The sequence below is a fragment of the Schistocerca cancellata genome, chromosome 4, assembly GCF_023864275.1.
Source record: "Schistocerca cancellata isolate TAMUIC-IGC-003103 chromosome 4, iqSchCanc2.1, whole genome shotgun sequence".
Taxonomy (NCBI): Eukaryota; Metazoa; Arthropoda; class Insecta; order Orthoptera; family Acrididae; genus Schistocerca; species Schistocerca cancellata.
The window spans coordinates 30,685,652-30,707,075 of record NC_064629.1 but is presented as its reverse complement, the minus strand read 5'-3'; the positions used below and the strand labels follow the sequence as shown (position 1 = coordinate 30,707,075).

Sequence of the window (21,424 nt, the reverse complement as noted above, 5' to 3'; positions counted from 1 at the left end):
TATTTTTTAAATTTCTCGCCATCCACTATCTTGATGAGGTCATAAATTCATGCTCATTGATGACATCACATGTGCACATATCAATCTCACTGATGACATCATTTCTGCAAGTGATTGACACGTGATGACTTTCAGCAAATGCTTGAAGGTGAAAGCCAGCAGGAGGTGCCATACAGTATTGGCTACTGCTCACAACCATGAAATCAATCCCATGTACTGTGACTGCTCAAATGTCCCATAGTTCAGTTGAAAATGGAAAATGTTGATCGATTATGGGTTGTTGTCAATGGTGAAATTATCATTAAGTGCAGGTAGGTGAATATTAACCTGAACATTTGTGGTGATAAGACCTAGTGTAAAAAATAACTACAGGCATTAAAATTTATTGCTAAGGTATATATTAAGTGCAGGTAGGTGAATATTAACCTGAACATTTGTGGTGATAAGACCTAGTGTAAAAAATAACTACAGGCATTAAAATTTATTGCTAAGGTATATAAAAAAAACTTCAACGCTGCAGTATGTAACATCTGTGGTTTCTACGAAACTAAATAATAGCAACCTACAAAAAGCACTGATTCATTTAAGAATCTATTTTATTTATTTATTTATTTATTGTATTTTTTTGCATGGAGACACCAACTGGTGTCTTTTGCAAACGTCATAGCATTTTTTTACAAGTTTAGTACAATATATATATAATTTATTTTAGTTTAATATTAATATTCACTTAAAGAGTATAAACACTTGTCAATCAAGAAATATTTCAGTTTCACTTTGAATGAGTTCCCTTTGTGGCACCTTATAGAGCTCGGTATTCTGTTGTACCATATTTGACCACTAATGCATGGACTATGGTCTGTTGTTTTTAATTTTGTTCTTTGTCTGTAGTAGCAGTCTTTATTTCTTGTATTATAGGCATGCATATCAGAGCACTTTGTTTCTTTGTTTTGATGTGTCACAAAAAATATAATTTATTTGTAAAGATACAGTGAGTAGACTGTGAGGTATTTATGATGAACAAAGATTTCCCTGCATGAATCTCTATACCCTAATCCATGGATAATTCTGATTGCTCTTTTCTGTAGGGTTAATATTCTGTTCACATGTATGTCGGCAGCACAACCCCATATCTCTATCCCGTAATTAATCTGTGCAAAAATGGTCCCATAATAAATTGTTTTTAATGTCTGATGTGGAACTACTTTTGATAACTGGCTGATTAGATGTAATGAACTGCTGATTTTATTGCATAAAAATTTGATATGGTTTACCCATCTTAGATTTTCATCTAGGTGAATACCTAGAAATCTGCAGCCTTCTGTGTCCACTACTTCAATTCCACCTATGTTACTGATATAGGTTTGGTGTGAGTTTGTAAGTTTAAATGGCAATAACTGAGATTTACTGATATTAACTTTCAAACCTTGATCTTGGAAATAAGTAGTTGTTTGCTGTAGTCCCTCAGTTGCTACCAACGTTAACTCATCATTTTGTTTATCAAGAAATAACAGTGAGGTATCGTCTGCATAGGTTACCAATTGGGAGTTGAAAGGTTGCTCTATATCAGTTATGTACACTAGGAAAAGGAAAGGGACCAAAATTGAGCCCTGGGGTACACCTTGTGTGACTGTCTCATATTTGGACTGGAAATTAATGATCTGATTATTGATTTTGTAAGTCAGCTTTGTACACTGCATGCGGTTAAATAAATATGTAGGCAGCAATTGCATGGATGCAGCATTTACATTGTATGACTCAAGTTTACTTAAAAGTAACTCATGGTTTACCGAGTCAAAGGCTTTAGTAAGGTCTAGAAATATGCCAGCTGTTTGCATTCCTTGATCAAGCGCACCATACGTTTTGTGAAGAAATTCCGTAATTGCTGTGATAGTACTATGATCTTTTTGGAATCCGTGTTGTGTCTCTGTTAGGAACTTATTTTTCAAGAAATAGTCACTAAGTTGTGTCAGCAGCACAACTTCAAATACTTTGCTGAAGACAGATATTAATGATATGGGCCTGAAATTTGAAACCTCTTCCTTGGATCCTTTTTTATGCACTGGTTTAACTGTGCTCCATTTCAATACATTTGGAAATGTATGTTCTCTGATACTGCAGTTTACCAGGTGGGTGATTATTTTAACTAATTCCTTATTACATTTTTTAATCACGATACTACTCAAACCATCCCATCCAGATGAGAACTTATTCTTTAGGTTATTTATTATCCTGCCTATTTCTTTTTCACTTACTTGTTTGAATTCAAAAGGTGGCTCTTCAAAGGGGCAGAGCTTTACCTCACTACTCACAACTGTGTTATTAACTGGACTAACAGCTGCAGATATAAAGTATTTATTGAAAACGTTGCAGACTTTGTTAGGATCTTTAATTGTGTTTCCTTCATGTCTTATAATTAAAATTTCAGTTTCTGGCTTCGGTGTGGCTTTGCGAAATTGATTTACAATTCTCCATGAGGTCTTGGCTATATTGTCTGATTGAGCTATTTCACTGCTGTATATCTGTTTTCTTAGATCTGAAAGCTCTTTCTTAAAGATTTTCTTGGCTTCGTTGTACTTGCCCTTAAAAACCTGCAGGTTTGTTGACTTGTGTAACACATCCAGGTCCTGGATGTTTTACCTGAGTTTTATCATATTTGCTGGAAGTATCAGTCTGTTGGTTTTTGCACTTTGGTTATGGGTGAACACTCTTTGTATTTTCTTAACAGGGCAGCAACTGTCAAAGTGTCTTAGCATAGTATCATAGAATTTGGCCCATTTGTTTTCAGATCCTTCAGTCTGGTAAACTAGATCCCCATCCTTTATAGCTAATTTATTTCTTAGGGCAAGGATGTTACCCTCTTTTAGGATTCTTTTGTTTTCGATAAATTTTGTCATTTTTGGGATGCTTGTGTTTACATACTCCACAAGCTGGCATTTGTGATCAGAGTAGTGAAAATCCATAATCCAGCACCTAACACTGTCTTTAATATGTTTACATAGTATAACATAATCAATTCTGCTAGATATGGACTTTGTTACCCTGGTATCACTATTTACTACATTTATGAGATTATATGAGTTAAGAGTATCTATTAACCTCATATTACACAAACTGTAAGATTTTGCCTCAATATTCAGATCACCAAGTATTGTTAGGTCACTGGGACCTCAACGTCCCACTACTCTACTAAATATGTCTATGAAGCTAACTACATCAGTCTTTGGTGGATGGCAAATCCCAATAACTTTATGTTTTCTCATAACCTCTCTACACTCTTTGGTGTGGACTTCAATGCCTGTCACTTCAATCAAGCCTTCTTTGTTGTACTGGTCTAGATAGTTTATTTTCTTGTACTCGAGATTCTCACTAATGTAAACTGCCACACCACCACCCTTATGTTGCTGTCTACAATAACTATTTGCTAAGGAGTAGCCCTCTAGTTTACAGTAAATAATTTCATCAGATTTTAATCCATGCTCAGTTAACACTACTATATGAGGTGACTGTTCAGTTACAAAAACCTGCAATATATTAAGCTTATTTCTAAGGTACTGTATGTTTAGGTGCATGAGCCTTAGTGGTATTTTTAACTGGTCACTCTGATTATCTTCCTTTAAAATGCACTAAGTTGGTTCACTTACATAAGTTCTGTATCCAGACACTAAAAGTGTTCCTGTTCTTTGGCGATCTTGCATTTCTCGATCTACTACCCAACCTGGCTTCTGTCTGTCTAGTTGTCAAGGTAGCTGTTGAGGTGCCTTCTTGCTCCGTACAGTCCGAGGAGTTGCCGAGCTGCCTGGTGTTGCAGTAACTGGAGTTGTATACTCCACCACATTTGATTGAATAAGTGATGCTGAAGAGTCTGCAGCTGATGCAACAGCTTCTGTTGTTTTAACTAGCTGGCTTGGCCAGTTGTTTTTACCCAGTCCTGGGAATTTGTTAGTTGCTTTACTTTCCCAGAAAAACATGCCACTTTGAACTCTGGGTTTTATTGGTCTTGAGGCTCTTCTAGGAGCCCAATGTGTTTCTGGACTTTTGAATATCCTGTTCCTGCAAACTGATCTTCCTACTCCATTGTTCGTTACTGTCCTCTTGACAACATTGTGGTTGATTTCTGGTACTGTAATTTTTCTGGCTGTGGTATTATTTGCTCAGTTCCATCTGGATCCTTCCACTCAAGTGATATTGCAGGCTTTAGTTGATTTTTTGGAGAGATGGCTGCAAGTAGAGTTCTGGCCATTTCTTCCTTGCCATTAACATTTAGGTGTAGTCCGTGAGAAGTGTACCAGTCTCTGTTCTCAGGGACTGTTACAAACTGAGTGTTTTGGAAAGATTTCACTATTTTGGCTATTTTCCTATTTGTTCGCCTGGTTTCATCGTTCACACAAGACCAGCTTTCAAGATCATATCTATGGGGTATCCCTACTATGATTACATTTGTGTGCTGAAGCTTAATTAATGCTGATGTTATAGCATTTAATGCCTTGTCTGCTTCGTTTTTGGCTACATCATTTGTGCCACCCCAGATTATAACTGTGTCATTCATTGTGAGATCTTGTAAGTTGTTACAGCTTTCAAGTATTGAAGTTAATGGTGCACCTGGTATAACATTTCCTTGGATTACGAAATTATTATGACTTTGATGCATTAAGTTAGCTGCAACTGATCGCCCATGGCTGTCTGCAAACACTGTTATTCTTTTTTTGTGTTTAGGTGAACTTTTTGTGTTAGTGCTGTGTCTGTTGTACGAATGTTTCTTGCTACTTATGCTGTTTTCTTGAACTATGAGGTTTTTATTTACCCCAGTGCTTTGTTGTTCACAATTTTCATCTTTTTGTAGCACATCAAACCTGTTCCTTGTCGTAATGTATAACGAGGAATCATTTGCAATTTTTTTCACAGCTTTAGATGTTGTTTTAGGCGTAATATACTGATTTTGTTCGTTAGATGTAGTTGCTACACACTGGAATTTCTCCGATTCTGCATGTCTCCTTTCCGCAACTTTTGATATTTTAGTGCAAGCTAAGCACATCCTGTCACTGAAAGTGTTGTACTTTTTACACACGCAACACGTATTTTCGTAAATTTTACTCTTGTTTGTCGAGTAATTCGACTGATTATTTGCAATTGGCGCCATGTTGCGAGGGACTTTCAGATGCTCAGCATTTTCGTTTCTTAAATGCGAAATGTCATATCTTAAAACATCCACAGTTTTTTGTAAACTTGAAATTCGTTCTTTTAGCTTCACGATTTCACTACTACAATTCCCACAGACACCTGTTTTTAAGGCACAACTGTAACGTTTGTTCACTTGATCACTACACACAACCGCAATAGACGCCATCATTGTTTGCAGATCACTCACCATTAACCAAATGGTATTAAAAGGCGGATGAATGTTCCCCATTGTGAGCTTTTAGTACACCAATACCAATTACCAGTCTGTAGTAGTGACATGAACAAACATTCGGTTTTTTCAAATTTGCTCAGTGGTAAGTGATTCTTAACTGCAGCAGTACTTATAAAAGATTGCGGTTATTTCCTTTCATAGAGCCCACAGACATTACATACCACAAACATGGTTAAACCTTTTTAAACACTTAAGCCATATATTTTTATGCCCATAATTATGTTTTACTCTAAGGCTCATCATCAAGGAGTTCAGTTTGACATTCACCTGCTGCTGCTTAATGGCAATTTTACCGTTGACAACAAATTATAATGGATCAAAAATTTCGATTCACATCTGTGTTATGGGACTTTGTGACTTCCCCATTTTTGTTTGAATGCTAATAATGTGAGTAATGATTTTTTTAAATTTCACAGTTGTTCAGTTAATGCAAGTTTGATAAATATTTTTAAGAATCTTATAACTTTTCAGTTTTTATAAAATCCTGTTCAATAAAGGACTGCAGGACAGCTACATAGGCTTGAAGATTCTTCATTTGCTGTGAACCCTATTAATTCATTAGAACTTTTTTAGTAAACAGCAGTTTGAAGATTCTTAAATATTAACTTTCTGCATTTTTTCGATGTGCACCTGGTAATGATGTGACAGCTGACGCCATAAGCTGGTGAAGATGAAGTTCTGCATGGTGTTTCCACACCTGACAAGTCGTCACCAGATGAAACATTTCTTTCGTCAGCTCATTGCAGATTCTGTAGCACTGAACAAAGTCACAATCGCATAATAATATTCGTGGACATTCATCACTGGTATCTAGCCAATTCTTTGTCACTAAACTTTGAAAAAATACACTACATGCAGTTCAGAACTTGTAAGGGGTGTCACACGAGTACATGCCTAACATACAACGACAAGCAGATAGAAGAAGTGGACAGTGTTAAATTCTTGGAATTACAGCTTGACAATAAATTCAACTGGGAGGAGCACACCACAGAACTGCTGAAGCGTCTTAACAAATCTCTATTTGCAATGCGAATTGTGTCAGACATAGGGGATATAAAAATGAAAAAAGCTGGCATACTATGCTGACTTGCATTCCATAATGTCATTTGGGTTTATTTTTTGGGGTAATTCTTCAAGCCAAGCTAAGGTTTTCTGGGCACAAAAACGTGCAGTAAGAGTTATATGTGGTGTGAACTCAACAACATCCTGCAGAAGCCTGTTTAGGGAACTAGGGATTCTAACTACTGCTTCCCAATATATTTATTCCTTAATGAAATTTGTCATTAAAAATATACCACTTTTTCAAAGCAACAGCTCAATTCATGGAATCAGTACTAGAAGTAAGAGTAATCTTCACAAGGATTTAAAGTCAGTTACTCTGGTACAAAAAGGAGTGCATTATTCAGGAACACACATTTTCAATAACTAGAGAACAGCCAGAAAAAGCCTAACAACCAATGAAATTCAGTTTAAGAGAAGCCTGAAGGATTTATTGGTGGCCACCTCCTTCTACTACATTGATGAATTTCTCAGTAGAACCAACTGATTTGTGTATGTGTGTGCAATATAACTTCTTCACCATTTCAGTACAGTATTGTGTTCATTGTAAATAAATGTGTGTGTGTGTGTTCCTGTGTGTGTGTGTGTTTGTGTATGTGTGTGTGTAAGTACAATCTAACTTCTGCACCATTTGAGTGCAGTAATGTGTTCATTGTAAATAAGTATTGTAGTAGTTCTATTACATGCTTATTACCTTATAAATAAATAAAACTTTTTTATTTTAAAATCAGTGAAATAGTGTTTGTAAAACGATTCTTTCATATAGCGTTCATTTAAAAAAAATTACGATCATTCCACTTGGGACCTGCGGAAGGTACATTAGCTTATTATTTTCAGTTGTGAATATTTGTCATGTATTACCAGTATTGTTTTTCTGACATGTTCTACATCCTGGAGGACCTCCTCACTACGGATCAATTGGAATGAAAGTAAATCTAATCTAATCTAATCCAACCTACAGCCTGGGTGCATACACTCTTGGCGATGTGCAGCTTGCAAGACAAGTTACGCGAAATTTTATTTTTTCAAGGTGATCAACCACGCACTGAAATTGTACATTTAAATTCTTAGAACTTATGAGAGATGAAAAGCTTTCTTGGAATTATAACGTTCAAAATCAAGAAGCACAATGCTGCTATCTTCCTTATAAGAATGAGATTCATTATCTCTGAGACAGAAACGCGAAAGTTTGTTTACTTTACTTACCTTCACTCTACTATCTCGTGTTATGTTATATATTGAGATAACTGTGTTCACTCACCAAGAATATTCTTAGTCCGGAAAACGGCGGCTAGACAAATCTGCAGTGTGAGTTCGCGAACTCCATGTAATCCGTTGACCTAGTGTCTCAGAATTCCAACTCTGCCGTTCCTGTTCATACACTCCATCATGCTATCTGTTACTGACTCCTTCAGAAGAAAATTCAACTTTTATTTTCTGAGCACAAGACAGAAAATCGATAAGCATTGAATTTAACAGGTTTAATTTTTAATAATAGCCACCAAGTCGTCATAACTAAGTTGGAAGGTTTCCTTGTGGCACACTCCTATTTTGCACAGGAGTTCCTCACAGCAGTCGAGAACCTTTCTCTGTAACGTGTAATTTATTTATAAGTTTTTAAATTGTTTCTTTAGTTATTAAATATTCTATCAACAACCTGTACACTATGTACAGACTCGTCCCATGAGCAAGTGGCTTTGACTTACATGCTTCTACGGAAAGTGATAAATAATAAGTAATATCGTAATGTATATCATAGAAGTTATTCATTTGGTTATAAAGATGCAACATTTAACCTTTAATACAATTTCTCGGCTGTTGCCTTCAAAATCATTGTATGTTTAACAATTATTTTTAATGACTGTTCGAACTGCAATTCTAACATGCCCAGAATTAGAAAATACAATATGTAACAGATAAATGGAAACAAATATGCTAACGACTCGCACAAAACTATTTGATATTTCAATATCATTTGCAAGTTCCATTACGGTTGTAAATATTAATCATAATTTGGCTTTGGGTACCGTATTTCTCTGTTTTGTTGTCATAATACGGCTCTCTACTTCTATTACTTTCACTAATATGATGCTATATTATGAGGGGTCCTCTCTACTGCTGATCTCGTGCACGAAATTGTCATCAAGGTGTAGAGTTGCGTTAATATGAAACTTCGTAAATGTTGTCTTTGCCCGCTACTTTACTTCTCTGCTTCAATGTCTTGAAATAAGTTAGTGAATATGGCGTATCAACATCAGTTTACATCGGTAAGTTAAAAAAACTCGCGATTTTTATGCAACTAATCAAATACCAACATTATTAAACATTTATTGTTTTTAAAAACGAAAAGAACGCAAGTTGTTCAATTCATTATAAAAGTGATCTTGTGCCGCGGAGAGATCGTGGAACAAGGATGTTGGAGATCGTAACAACGAAGATGGCCGTTAATATATCTGAGCGCTACAATAATTGCGCGGATCCTTGTGTTGACTTTTAATTACTGTTGTTTATTGATTATTAGCGAACACTCAACAGTGAAGTGCCGTTGGTATTTTCTGTGTTTACAGATCAAATAAGATGTCTCGATGTACATATGTTTCGTGCTATTAACTTTTTTTGTTTTGTTATTGTTTGGAGCTTGCGCAGTATATTGTTACTTCACCGCCAAATAATATTTTTTCTGTAATTGCTGTGTATTTTACCGACTTTTTTATAGATTACTTTTGGGTTTCCCAATGTGCTTGTCGTACTTTCGTAGTTTAACTGCAGAAATTGGTGTTAACTGGAGCCAAAATCGAAATTTCGATCAATCACTGCTTTGTAACAGCATCTACGTGAGCGTTGACTTCTGTAAATATTGCTGATAGTTTGTAGATTGTGGTGGTAATAAAGGTGTGTTTTCCGAGTTCCAGTAACAAATGAAGATCGTTGTTGAAACGGCGATGTTTTTTTTCAATCTTACGTGAAATGGATTACAGATCAGTTCTTGTTAGTGTTTTTATCTTAATCGAGCGTTGCATTAATGAACCAGTTAATGTATGTTTACAAAACACACAGGGTGACATGAGGATAATAGTCAGTGATATACGATGTAAACTTAAAAGAATGTTTGTATATTTTTGGCTTCAGGAGACTTTATAGTGTATAAAAACAGTAATGTCTGGTTTAGTTTGTGTACATTGTCATTACATTGTACTGTTTATACGAATTTTGTATGTGAGAGAGAGAGAGCCATGCAAATAATGTTAAGACTTTTTCACCCCGGCATAAAAAGAATTATATTGGACTGTGTTTCATGTGGAGCACAAGTTGCAGTTTGAAAGCAAATTATAAATGGATTTTGCAGATTTTTTTGTGCAAATACATGAGTAAATGTTACAATCAGACAGAAAGTACATGTTAATTTTTTAAAAATTTACCAATGATTAGAACACATTTTGCTATATTGTAATATAGAAAATGTAGAAACATCAAGTCTCACATGAGAATGTAACAGACAAGTTTGTAACTACTAGGCTATTTGTTACACTTAAGATTTTGTGTGTATAACATAACGTATTATGTAATCATTGTGTTTGCTGATGCATTGTCACGAAACTGTGTGGGACCAGTAACTGATTTTAAAGGGTTAGTTAAATACAGGTATAAAATTACTCTAAATGTTTGTATGTGCTTGTAGTGTTTTGTTTTTCTGTGTAATTTATTTTCGCATGGTTGTATTGAGTTTGTAACTTGGCAGAAACCCTAGTATGTGTATGGAATGCAATTTTAAGGTGTACAGATTCAAGAAATTGGGAATTGTATTTGACTGCAGGATATCATTCATTCTTCTATAACACTGTTTCTTGTCTGTGGTATGTTCCTTATTTCTTGTTCCTTTCTGGAGCTCTCTATTGTCCTTTGGAAGATAGTGCTATATTTTACTTTTTGTAATATTTAGATTGGAAACTGGCTCTATTTGATGTAATGAATTGCTGATTGTATGGGATTATACTAAACTTATTCATGTGCCAATAATAATCATTCAACATCAGATAAAGTATTTACACGTAGCAAGCAAAGCAGATAGCTGTTTTTCATTGCACCAGCACTGCCTTTTCTTTTTCTTGTCCCATCCATGTATCCTAGACATATTAAATTTTGTGTGTGCTTAAAGTATGAAATTGAGCTGTACTTTGTTGCACCATAGTGATTCCAGAAATTATACTTGGAAGTTGTGGCATGAAAAAGATATGTCATTGCATAAGGTTTTCAATTAGTGTTTGTTATTAATGTCACTGGTTTATATGTAGCAGCGTACTTTGAAACTAAACGAACTTATTCAGAGTTTGAGCTATATACGGTACAAAATGCCATTTGTTCACTTAATTTTCATTCATCTGTTGGCTTGGATTGGGGTGAAGAAGCCACCTGTGACTACATACATGAGTGCAGTGTGAGTTAACATATTCAATTTTAAGAGATGTGTGACATTCATTTAATTCTAAATAACTGTGCTACAACCTTAAAACTGACCAAAATCTCTTGGCAACACATCACTCTGTTGGAGTATAGACTAGCATGAGAAACCTTGTGATATGTATGAATATCATGCTCTAATCATGTTTCGACTTTCCCATGGAGAGATTTAGACCACAGAATGTTGAAAGCTAAGAAATATGTAGTGTAAATTTCAAAAATGTAGATGTCTGCTGTGAAGACAGTACTAGCCTGTGAAGGTCAAAAGTTCATTGGAGACTTTATGAAAACTTAACAGCTTACCCTCCTAGTTTTAACCATGTCAAAGCATTTATTTATGCAACTTCTTTACACTATTTTTAAAGATGTCTCTTGCCACATGCTAATTGGAAAGATTTAACCGATTGGACTTCCAGTAACTTCCCAAATTGTACGCTACAATTGACTAGTTGTTTGATGGCAGTGGCGCTCTCTCCCCCTCCCTCCCACCCCCCTCTGCCTCCCCCCTTTCAGGAATAGACAGCTTCTTGAGCCCCTCCATATATATATATATATATATATATATATATATATATATATATATATATATAGCACTGAACAGCCAGTCATACATATTCTGTTCGTTCTATATCCATATTCTGCAAACTCGTGAGGAGTGGATGATAGAGGATGCTTTCCCAGGTTCCCATATTAGTGTCTTCCATGTGTGTGTGTGTGTGTGTGTGTGTGTGTGTGTGTGTGTGTAGGCTTTCACAATGTAGTTGGTCTGTCTGTCAATTCAGGTTTTTCAGCGTTTCTGTGGTGCTCCCCTATGTGCCAAGCAAAATTGTGACCATTTGTGTTGCCATGCTTTTATATATATAATACTCATGTGAATCATATTCAGTAATGATCCCACACACTTTAGCAGTTTTCTGGGTATTGTCTAAGCAGTCTCATTTGTAGACTTATTGCATTTTCCCAGTATCCTAGCACTGGACTTAAGTTTGTCACCTACTTTGTCTACAGTTGGGCCTTGACTCTGTGATCATTCCATTTCGTATCCTCACAAACTGCTACACTCAGCTATTCATCTAAAGTTACTTTGACTTCTGTTCATTACTCTCCATCTAAAATACCATACAGAGTCCTGTTTACCACAAAATTTTCAATCCATTCACATTTTTCAGACACTTGTATGATCAGCTTATTCCTCTTCTGACAGCTTCACAAGATGCCTAAACTTCTTAAAATCACTAGTAGAGAACCTAGGGATCTTAGGAGGGAGTTCAAGAGGTGTACAGTGAATTTTGTTAGTTTCACAAACCTTGGAGGTGCTTTATTTGGCTTTGCGCATGAAGAAGAACATCACAAAGATTTGCTGGCATTGTTTGATGTGAGAAGCAATTTTCATGTTATTGAGCAAATAAGAGTAAACTCTAATTAAAATTGCTTTGTGACTGACAGATTGCTTTGATGTGGGGGGGGGGGGGGGGGCTGTTTCCAGCATGTAGCCAACCACACTTAACAAGATGCTACACATGGTGCTCAATAAAGAACAAAGATTGGCTTGCGGCTGGCCGCTACCATTCAGTCTGCTGAAATGTCAGTCACAAGGTAGTTTTAATGAGTATTGTATGCTGCGTTAGTTATCCTTCAATCATAAGGAAAGTCAAAGTAGTAGCACAATTTCTGAATCCAAAGCAGAGCCCCAATAACAGTTTGTTTATGACGTCCATACTAATTTTGTACAATTGCCCTGTAGTTTACGTACAGTTTCAGCAGCAATTATCCACTCTCTTTTGCCAACATATGTTGTCACGAGATATTTCTTTGCATCATTAATGTTTGGAATAATATGCACATATGTCAAGAAGTCTCAGCAACAGATGGGTCTAGTCACCTGCAGTTTGCTAACAGTTTGTTTATGACGTCCATACTAATTTTGTACAATTGCCCTGTAGTTTACGTACAGTTTCAGCAGCAATTATCCACTCTCTTTTGCCAACATATGTTGTCATGAGATATTTCTTTGCATCATTAATGTTTGGAATAATATGCACATATGTCAAGAAGTCTCAGCAACAGATGGGTCTAGTCACCTGCATGGCATAAAAATTGTCATGAGTGATACTCAACTGTAGGGAACATTTGTGACTTTTCACTCCTTGCAGGGTTGCAGCTGCAGTGAAATCTGTTGTCCCAACCACACAGAGTAATATACCTAAAAGTGCATTTGAAGTATGGTCAAAATCTGAACAGGTTTGATCTCTTTCTTAGTAGTAAGTCTGATAAGAGTGTTGTGTAGCAGGTAAGACCACCTCACGTTTGTTCTTGATGTAATTGATAGAATGTACAGTAGCAACTGTAGTTACTTTCCTCAATTTTTTCCATCTATCTATAAGGAGTACTACAGGCTGCTCACTGCTGCTAGAGTCCACACTTCAGCAGTCTAGATTTAACAGTAGTGGAATGATTCTCACGTGTAAGTGGCTCATGGGAGTTACACCTGTTCTACAAACAAGAGATGATAAGATAATTGTAATAATGCACAGAAAAGGCTGTGACCAAATGTGCAAGGTGTGGCTGGAGATTTAAGCATATTGCACAGTAACTGCCCTTGTACTGTAATTAAATATTGCATGGCTAGCATATTCCAAGTTTTTTCTTGAAGGCACATCAGCAAATTATACACACAAGAATGTTGTTCTAATTGTAGATGTAGGTATTTAAACTTGCACCCCTTAATTAATATTTGCAATCTTCCTTTTTTGTGTTCTTCTAATTGCTGGGTACTGTGTGGCACTATGTAGCTGCTGCTGCTACACCATTATGGCTTATTAATTACCTTTTTGATGTTGCAATGCTTCCCACATACTAAAATTTATTCACATTTCTTTCTCCCAGTACAAATATTTTCAGAAACAAATTCACAAGCAATTATTTCAGATTTCATCACATTGATATTCAACCCATACATATCGTATGATTCGTGGAAATTGGTCCTGCTATCTTGCTGTCGCCCCCCCCCCCCCCCCCCCCTCCCCTAAACACAGGCACATAACTGCAAAAATTTGCGTGTATATTACTTAAAAAAGCTGTTTTCTGTACCATTAGAGCCTTTGCAAATTAGAGGCTTCTCTCAGCTCCTTATTTTTAGTTAACACCACCAGCATTCTTCAGCACATAATTGATAATTGCAGATTCTAACAGTGTCTCAGAAAAGCACAATCCACACAGACCTTGCATGTTCTCTCTTTCTGGAGACTTTGTCATAAATGATAGAAATCTTTTTACAGTAATGTCCACAGTACATAATGACTCACTTTCAAAAAGCTTCTCAAAATGAATAACGCAGATATAGAGACTGCATTATTGTTCAGTACTTTTCTGCTAAAATTGGCACAGTGAAAACTGAAAATCAACAGTGCCACAGTTCTTTTGAAATTCATACAGAACACTTGAGTGCAATCTTTTTGCTTATTCTTCTAGTAAGTTAAATAACACTCATTTGTAGACTCTCCAACATACACTGAGTGAAGTTGTTGCATAGTAAGAATTATAAATCCAAAAAATTTTTGTTTACTTGTAAATGGGGCATATCAGTGAGGCTCTGAGGCGGTTAAGAACTACTTTCTTCTAAGTATATTTTGAGGTGCTCTACATATGCAGACATGGAGTTGTGGTCCACATTATGAGGAAGATAGGCAATGTTGACCTAGCATGTGTTTGAGGGCATTAAAAAAACCACCAGTTTATTGGAAGATCTTCAGCAATGGGAACATGTACCACATGACATACCAGCCCATAGTGTCAACTACTTTCATCTATTGAGTGCACTTCTGGATTTGTGTTGAACAGTTAGCATTTATATTCGTATTAGTTCAAATGTAGTGATGGCTATTCTGCCATTTGTATGAATTGTAAATAAAAGTAAGAAAAGAAAAAAAAATATTATAGGAACAAATTAGAGCAAAATCATTCAAGTTATATCAGATTTATGAGAAACAAAAGGTGGACTCCAAGGCCCTAGAGCATGTGTTGTGGGCCAGATGGAGACTACAAATTGGTGACACTGCAGAATACTCTGTATAGAGTCAGGGTGTTCCTATCGACTCCCTGTTCTTGTAGTGAAGCTTGGCGCGTTATTGTGGTGTTAAATTCATGTACTGTTGGCCACTGACAAGGTGGGCAAGAATTCTCATCAGTTATTTAAGCACTTACAGATAAATTCCAGCATTGACAATCAGAATCACTGAAACACCCAACAGATAATGCCTTTAAAGCTACAAAAGCAGTGAGTGTTGCTTTGTTTGTTCATGGTGTATTTAGGTGGCCAGAATTGAGATACTGCTACTTGCACCACATTTTCCCATTGCAAGATTGCGGAATACATTTTTTATAAACAGTTCTCACACACTCAGAAGGCCTAATTCTCAAACACTCTAAATGCTCAGTAGAAATTCATATGGGTTTCTTTACAGTTCATTGATGAGACTCTTTGGAACCAAATTCATGGAAAGTTGTTGTACACAAAACCCTGATGTAAGGGCTTAATGCACAACTGGTATTGTCTTTTTCAATTATTTTATTAAATATTTATTATTATATGTGTGTGTCACATCTAACTGCAGCAGAACCAATTAAGGAATAAATTGTGTCCTGGGGGTGTAACAGAATGGAGGGGGTAGGACTGGAGGGTAGAAGCTTGAAGGAATTTAGTTCACCAGATTGTGGCCATTTCCTCCTCTGCTTCATAGGTCTGCAAACCAAAGAGCGAAGGTGATTCTCCATTATCCCTATTGCAATGTGGCACAAGAAAGAACTACAGGGTGTTTCACAAAATTATACTGATCTTTTCACAGTTTGTCTTGTGTGATCACTGGCAGTGCAGTGTACAGCCATGCCCAGGGGTGTTTATTTTCCACAAAATGCATAAACACTACATGGTATACAAATATGAGTTACTAATACCATACTAAGACGTATGAACAGAGTCTATGTAAATCCCTATGTGCTGTTCAACACTGCTGGAGGGGGAATCAGTTCTTAATCACCCTCTACAGCAGCTGCAGTGTTTGTCTGGGTAAGGCAACTTCCTCCACCATGAGCACTCCTTGTTTTTCAGTTGACAGACAGACTGTACTTAGCCAGCATGCAGCATTTTCTTTCCAGTTCTCATATGTGAACAGGTGAAATTACTTTATGTAACTCTTGTTTAGGTATTGGAAAGTGAGCTAATATGTAAAATACATTCCTGTAAACAATGACGGAGAATTGTATAATTTGTAAGTGTGATATTGTCAGTGACCTTTTGGTGTTGATGGGAAAGTGATTGGATTGGTAAATGTGGCACCTTACTGCTTTCTGGCGATGACAGCATATTGCAAAGTTGCGTAATGGTGTTGTCACTTGGTGCCGAATTAACGAGTGACCAAAACATTACTGCACTTCTCTTGGCTTTAATTGTTTTGCTGGTTGGCTTCATAAATCTCCTCTATTCAGGAATTACTGGCACTTGTAGAGTGGGCTGCACTGAGTAGAACCACTTACCACACATCCACAGTATTTCTCCCAAAGTGGATGTGAATGTCTGATGGAGTAGGACTACTCATGTACAAGTGTAGAACAGTAATCTAGTGTAATGCATTGCTTGACTTACGTTGAAATATACAGGGTGATTCAGCTGCCCTTACTAATATCATTTTATACAACCCGCGACATTATATTTTGACTTTGAAAACCATGCTCAAGATTTTCATATTCTCTCGTTTGCTATGTGCAAACCATTAGTCCTACAGAAAAAAATGAACAGGGCCTTTTTGTAGGAAATTTTAAGTAGTTAAATTGTGTATTGGGATACATTTTTGCTAGAAGCTGTAGTTTTCAAATTATTGAAGAAAAATGCGCAAAAGTGACCTCCAAATGCAACCCTGTTCCCACACACTGTCCTCACTGGTCAGGATTTCTAGTTTTTTTTTCATGGCACTCCCACTTACTCCTGTACAAAATTTTGTGACTGCACGAATTATTTCCTGCATTCAAAGTGTTTTGGTCTTCATTGTCAGACTTTATTACCTCACCAGCTTAGTCGACCACTTACAAATTGCGGAATTGACATTTGTTTAAATTTTTCTTAACAGTTTTGTGAATTTTAACAGCACAGAATAAACAATTATATTGTTGTATTTGTCAGGCCGTCTGACTGTAAAACTACTGCGCTTGTAAGGCTTAAGTTTGGATCAAATTTTCAACATAATTAGTTTTAGTGTAATGTTTACGAAAGTTTTTTTTCTTTCATTACCCCAATGGGTACATTTAAATTAATAATGTAAAAAAGTAGCAGACTATGCTGGCGGCATAATAGCCCAATCAATAGAGACAAAAAAAGTTCCACAAAAAGGAATAGATTGTGTAGTCAGAAATTTTTGTACAATTGTAGGGGAGAGTGCCATGAACAACATCGTGGAAATCCTGAATAATGAGAGAAGTGTGCATAACAGCTCACTTAACAACTGCAAATAAGTACTCATTAAATAAACTGAAAATAGTCCATTGTATTAACATGAGGAAAGAGTCATTATTTTGTCTACTCACATAAGAGAACTGGGTAGGAAATACTGGGGATGTATAATCTGTCTGAAAAATGAAGAAAATCAAGCAGTGTTTGTGGTGGGGTAACTTGCCTTTCCCAATAGAACACTACAGCTCCCATACAGTTTCTCCTATGGAAGTGTAGAACAGTGTGGAGGGATTTACATTGATTCCATTGATATGGTCTGCTTGCGTATTATTAGTAACACATATCTGTATTCCACATAGTGTTAATACATTTCATGGAAAATGAAAACCCCTCAGGCATGTCTGTGCACTGTGTCGCCATTGTCTGATAAGGCACTCTGAGGAGGGTCAGTATGACACTTTATGAAACACCCTGTAGTTACTTTTTTTGACATAATGGGAAATCACATGCTCGCTCTTTAGTTTGGAGACCTCTGGAGGAGGGAAGGACATGACCACAGTCCACTAACCTGCTTTCCCTCCTACTTCTATCCTCCACCTCACTCCCTCCACCCTTTTACACCTCCAGAACACAATTTATCCCTTAACACAGCCATACTGCACTAAGATATGGTACACGCATTTAATATTGGTTCTTAATCCACTTCATTTAACAGTAGATAGTAATTTTATACCTTTGTAACATTATTTTTCATAATCTGTGATTTTTCAATTGCTTGCATCATGAACACTATTAATCCTGGAAAAAAAATAAGTAGTACCTTTCTTGCAGGAAATTTAGTACACACAGTTTAATTTTGTACTAGGGAATATTTTCACTAGAAACTACAGTTTTCAAGTTATCCAAGAAAAACAAATAAAGAAAGTGGCCTTTAAAACAACCCCATGCTTACACCCTACTGGTAAAGATTTTTAGTACATTATTTATGATAATCTCTCCTACCACTCTACAAAAATTACAACTACAATATTTTGTCCCCTATTTTTGGTCTTTGTTGACTGGGCTGTATTGGAAGGAAGAGACATTTATCAGTACCTTGCCCATGCTTCATTTTTGGTGTTATCTGTTTCTTATTTAAATGCTTTACACCAAGTTAAAAAAACATTCTTTCACTTCAGAATCTGTCTTACAGGCTCTGTGTATTGTGTTAACCACTCTGGTTGAAAATATATTCATCTCAAAACTTTATTGTTTATTACTGACTGATTCCACACTGCATTATGACCTGTTGTGAAGTACAACACTCAACAACTGTTCACTTGCAAGCTGTCATTACTCAGGAAGGGTTAGGTTGTACTTCTTCGTCACTTTCTTCCAACTGGGAAATCTGGTGTGTCTACATGTTGACCCTAATGCTCAGCATAAAAACAATCAGGCTGATTCCTTTCCAAATATTACTTGTTGAGAAATGCACATATTATGCTTTAACAACTGGAGACTGCCATTCATTGCATTGACCTATTTCCAAAACAAATGAAATGAAAGGTAAGCAGTAGATCATTTACACTTAAAACTGAAGCCTATAAAGAAAATTAAATGCATAATACTTTTAGAAATGTATTTATACTTTTTAAGGTGAATGGAGAAACTTAGTAGAAGGTTCAAAATGGTTCAAATGGCTCTGAGCACTATAGGACTCAACATCTTAGGTCATAAGTCCCCTAGAACTTAGAACTACTTAAACCTAACTAACCTAAGGACATCACACACACCCATGCCCAAGGCAGGATTCGAACCTGCGACCGTAGCAGTCCCGCGGTTCCGGACTGCAGCGCCAGAACCGCTAGACCACCGCGGCCGACTTTAGTAGAAGGAATAAATTTGGGTTGTTGATGGGAACCAGACCTAGCCGTCATTGTCAGTGGTATGTAAGATAGTAATATATTTGTTTACCACCTTAGCAGGCTGCATAGAAATATATATTTTGAAAGCTTGTCCCTGCATCATGTTAGTTTCTAGGTTCTTGTGTGTAACCTCAGCTGTGTTTTGTGTTTAATACTGAACATTTATCAGTGTGAAATCTGAAACATTTGAGTAACAAATCCATAAGTGTGTGTGATGCAATTGGATCTCAAATTACTATGCCACATAAAGGTTTTTGGGTGGTTCCAGTTATGGACCAGGAACTACTCCATCACTTATACATGTTATAAATGCTCCAAAAGTGGGCCAAAATGCATGAATGATGTATAACATCAAAACTATAGTTTCTGTGACTTTAAGGTATGGTTTAATAGGAAACCAAGGAGGAGAAAAACGGTGTGCAGGTATTGTACTTGGTAGATCAGTGGACTTGTAATGTTAGGTGTGTGGAAGGCTCAGCTCCTAGGATTATGACAGATAGAGAGAGAGAGAGAGAGAGAGAGAGAGAGAGAGAGAGGGGGGGGGGGGGGGAGGGGAGGGGGGGGGGAGATGCATGTTATATAGATTTCACTGGCACGAAGTAAGGATCATATGAGTGTTTTACCTCTGTATACAAACTTCATACAAAAATGAGCATAAAAATAGACGAATTAGACCAGGTAAAACACATTTCAAGATTTTTTGGCACTCCTCCTATATGTCTAATATGAGAGAAAATGCCATTGCAGTTTTCTGTGATTGTATTGAAAGAAAAATTTAATTAAGTGTAAGTTACCCAAAAATTAACAGAAGGTGCTTAAGAAAAAATACAAGGGCTATATGGAAAGTAACTATTGTTAAGCTGTAAACAAAATAATGAAATTGTTAAAGCAAGTTTATTAGAAAAACATCAACACAATAGCTTAGTACTACTTCTATACATTATCTCCATTCAGATGTAAACATTTATCGTTCACTTAATGAGTTTATAAAATCGCTCTGTATAAAATTCTGCCCTCTTATGCGTTTGGAACCCAGCCAGCACAGAACTTGTTTACCCTTGGTAAACCACCACCTTTCACAGGTCCTGAGAACAGATAACCCATTGAATTTCGTGGTTACCAGAAAGGAATTTTGGAGTACATTGAGCCCCAGATTTGTGGTATGCTAATTGTTTGATCTGATTTCTGCAGGGAGATAAAATAACTGTGGTCTTAGCCTGCTATTGCTCACACCACAGCTGAGTTTATTGTGCAGTTTCTTTCCGTCATTCAAGTAAAACCAGAAAGTACCATTAAATAGTAGTAAGAGATACCTTACTAGTTCTTTATTAGACACAGTTTCTTCAGGAATTACTTTACTGAACATTCCGTGTCTTTTGGCCACCGACAATTTGCATTAGAAGATTAAATGTGGTGTGGTTTCATTACCCTCACCACACAGGTTATGCTTAGGAACTCCTTTCTCTATGCTTATCATTTGCAGGTTTTTCTTAAAATTCCCACTGGCAGTAATTATTCTTACCATGAGTGTATTCTGTCTCATGTTCAAGCCCAAGATTGCAGAACTTCTCTTGAAAATTGGCTTCAGTATAATTAGCTTGCCAAGTTTTTGTGGTTTGGTTCTTAGTCCAATATTCTGCATGCTGCCTACTGATGCAGCTATGTGATTTTGATTTTACCATCACATTAGTGATGGTGAGGAAAGGTTCTGGTCCAACAAATGGAATCATCACTCCTGTCCTGGCCAACCTATAAGCTTGTTCATTTCCACCGATTCCTCAGTGATCAGAGACCCACAGCAGGTTTGCCATATTTCTTTCTCCTAGCCTCACCAGGGCTTCATGGTATTCTGCAACAATCTTCGGTTTTGTTGCAGGGGTTGATAGAAATTTCAGAGCTCCATGGCTGTCTGAATGAATGTAGGTTCCATAATCCTTGTAGCATGTTCACAGATTCTCCTCTGCACATATTCTGATAGCAAATATTTCCACCTGGAATATCTGGGCCAGTCTCCATAGAGAAACTGCTGTCTCTAGTCTAGGCTGTACCCTGTATACCCCAGCCCCCACACCTTGGTCTTTTTTTTTTGACACATCAGAAGACAGTGGCTCCGGAAGACAGTGTCTCATCCTCCCACTGCTGCCTACT

At 36.7% G+C, this 21,424-nt stretch overlaps 1 protein-coding gene across 3 annotated transcripts in view; it reads left to right on the top strand.

Moving 5' to 3' along the window:
* Positions 1-8,642: 8,642 nt before the first annotated feature.
* Positions 8,643-21,424, top strand: part of LOC126184903 (serine/arginine repetitive matrix protein 2-like) — a 166,415-nt gene continuing 153,633 nt past the window's right edge. For all 3 annotated transcript variants that reach the window (XM_049927553.1, XM_049927554.1, XM_049927552.1), the window contains exon 1: positions 8,643-8,739. In XM_049927553.1, the coding sequence (XP_049783510.1) occupies positions 8,713-8,739 (27 nt within the window). In that variant the 5' untranslated portion in view covers positions 8,643-8,712. The remainder of the gene's footprint in view (positions 8,740-21,424) is intronic.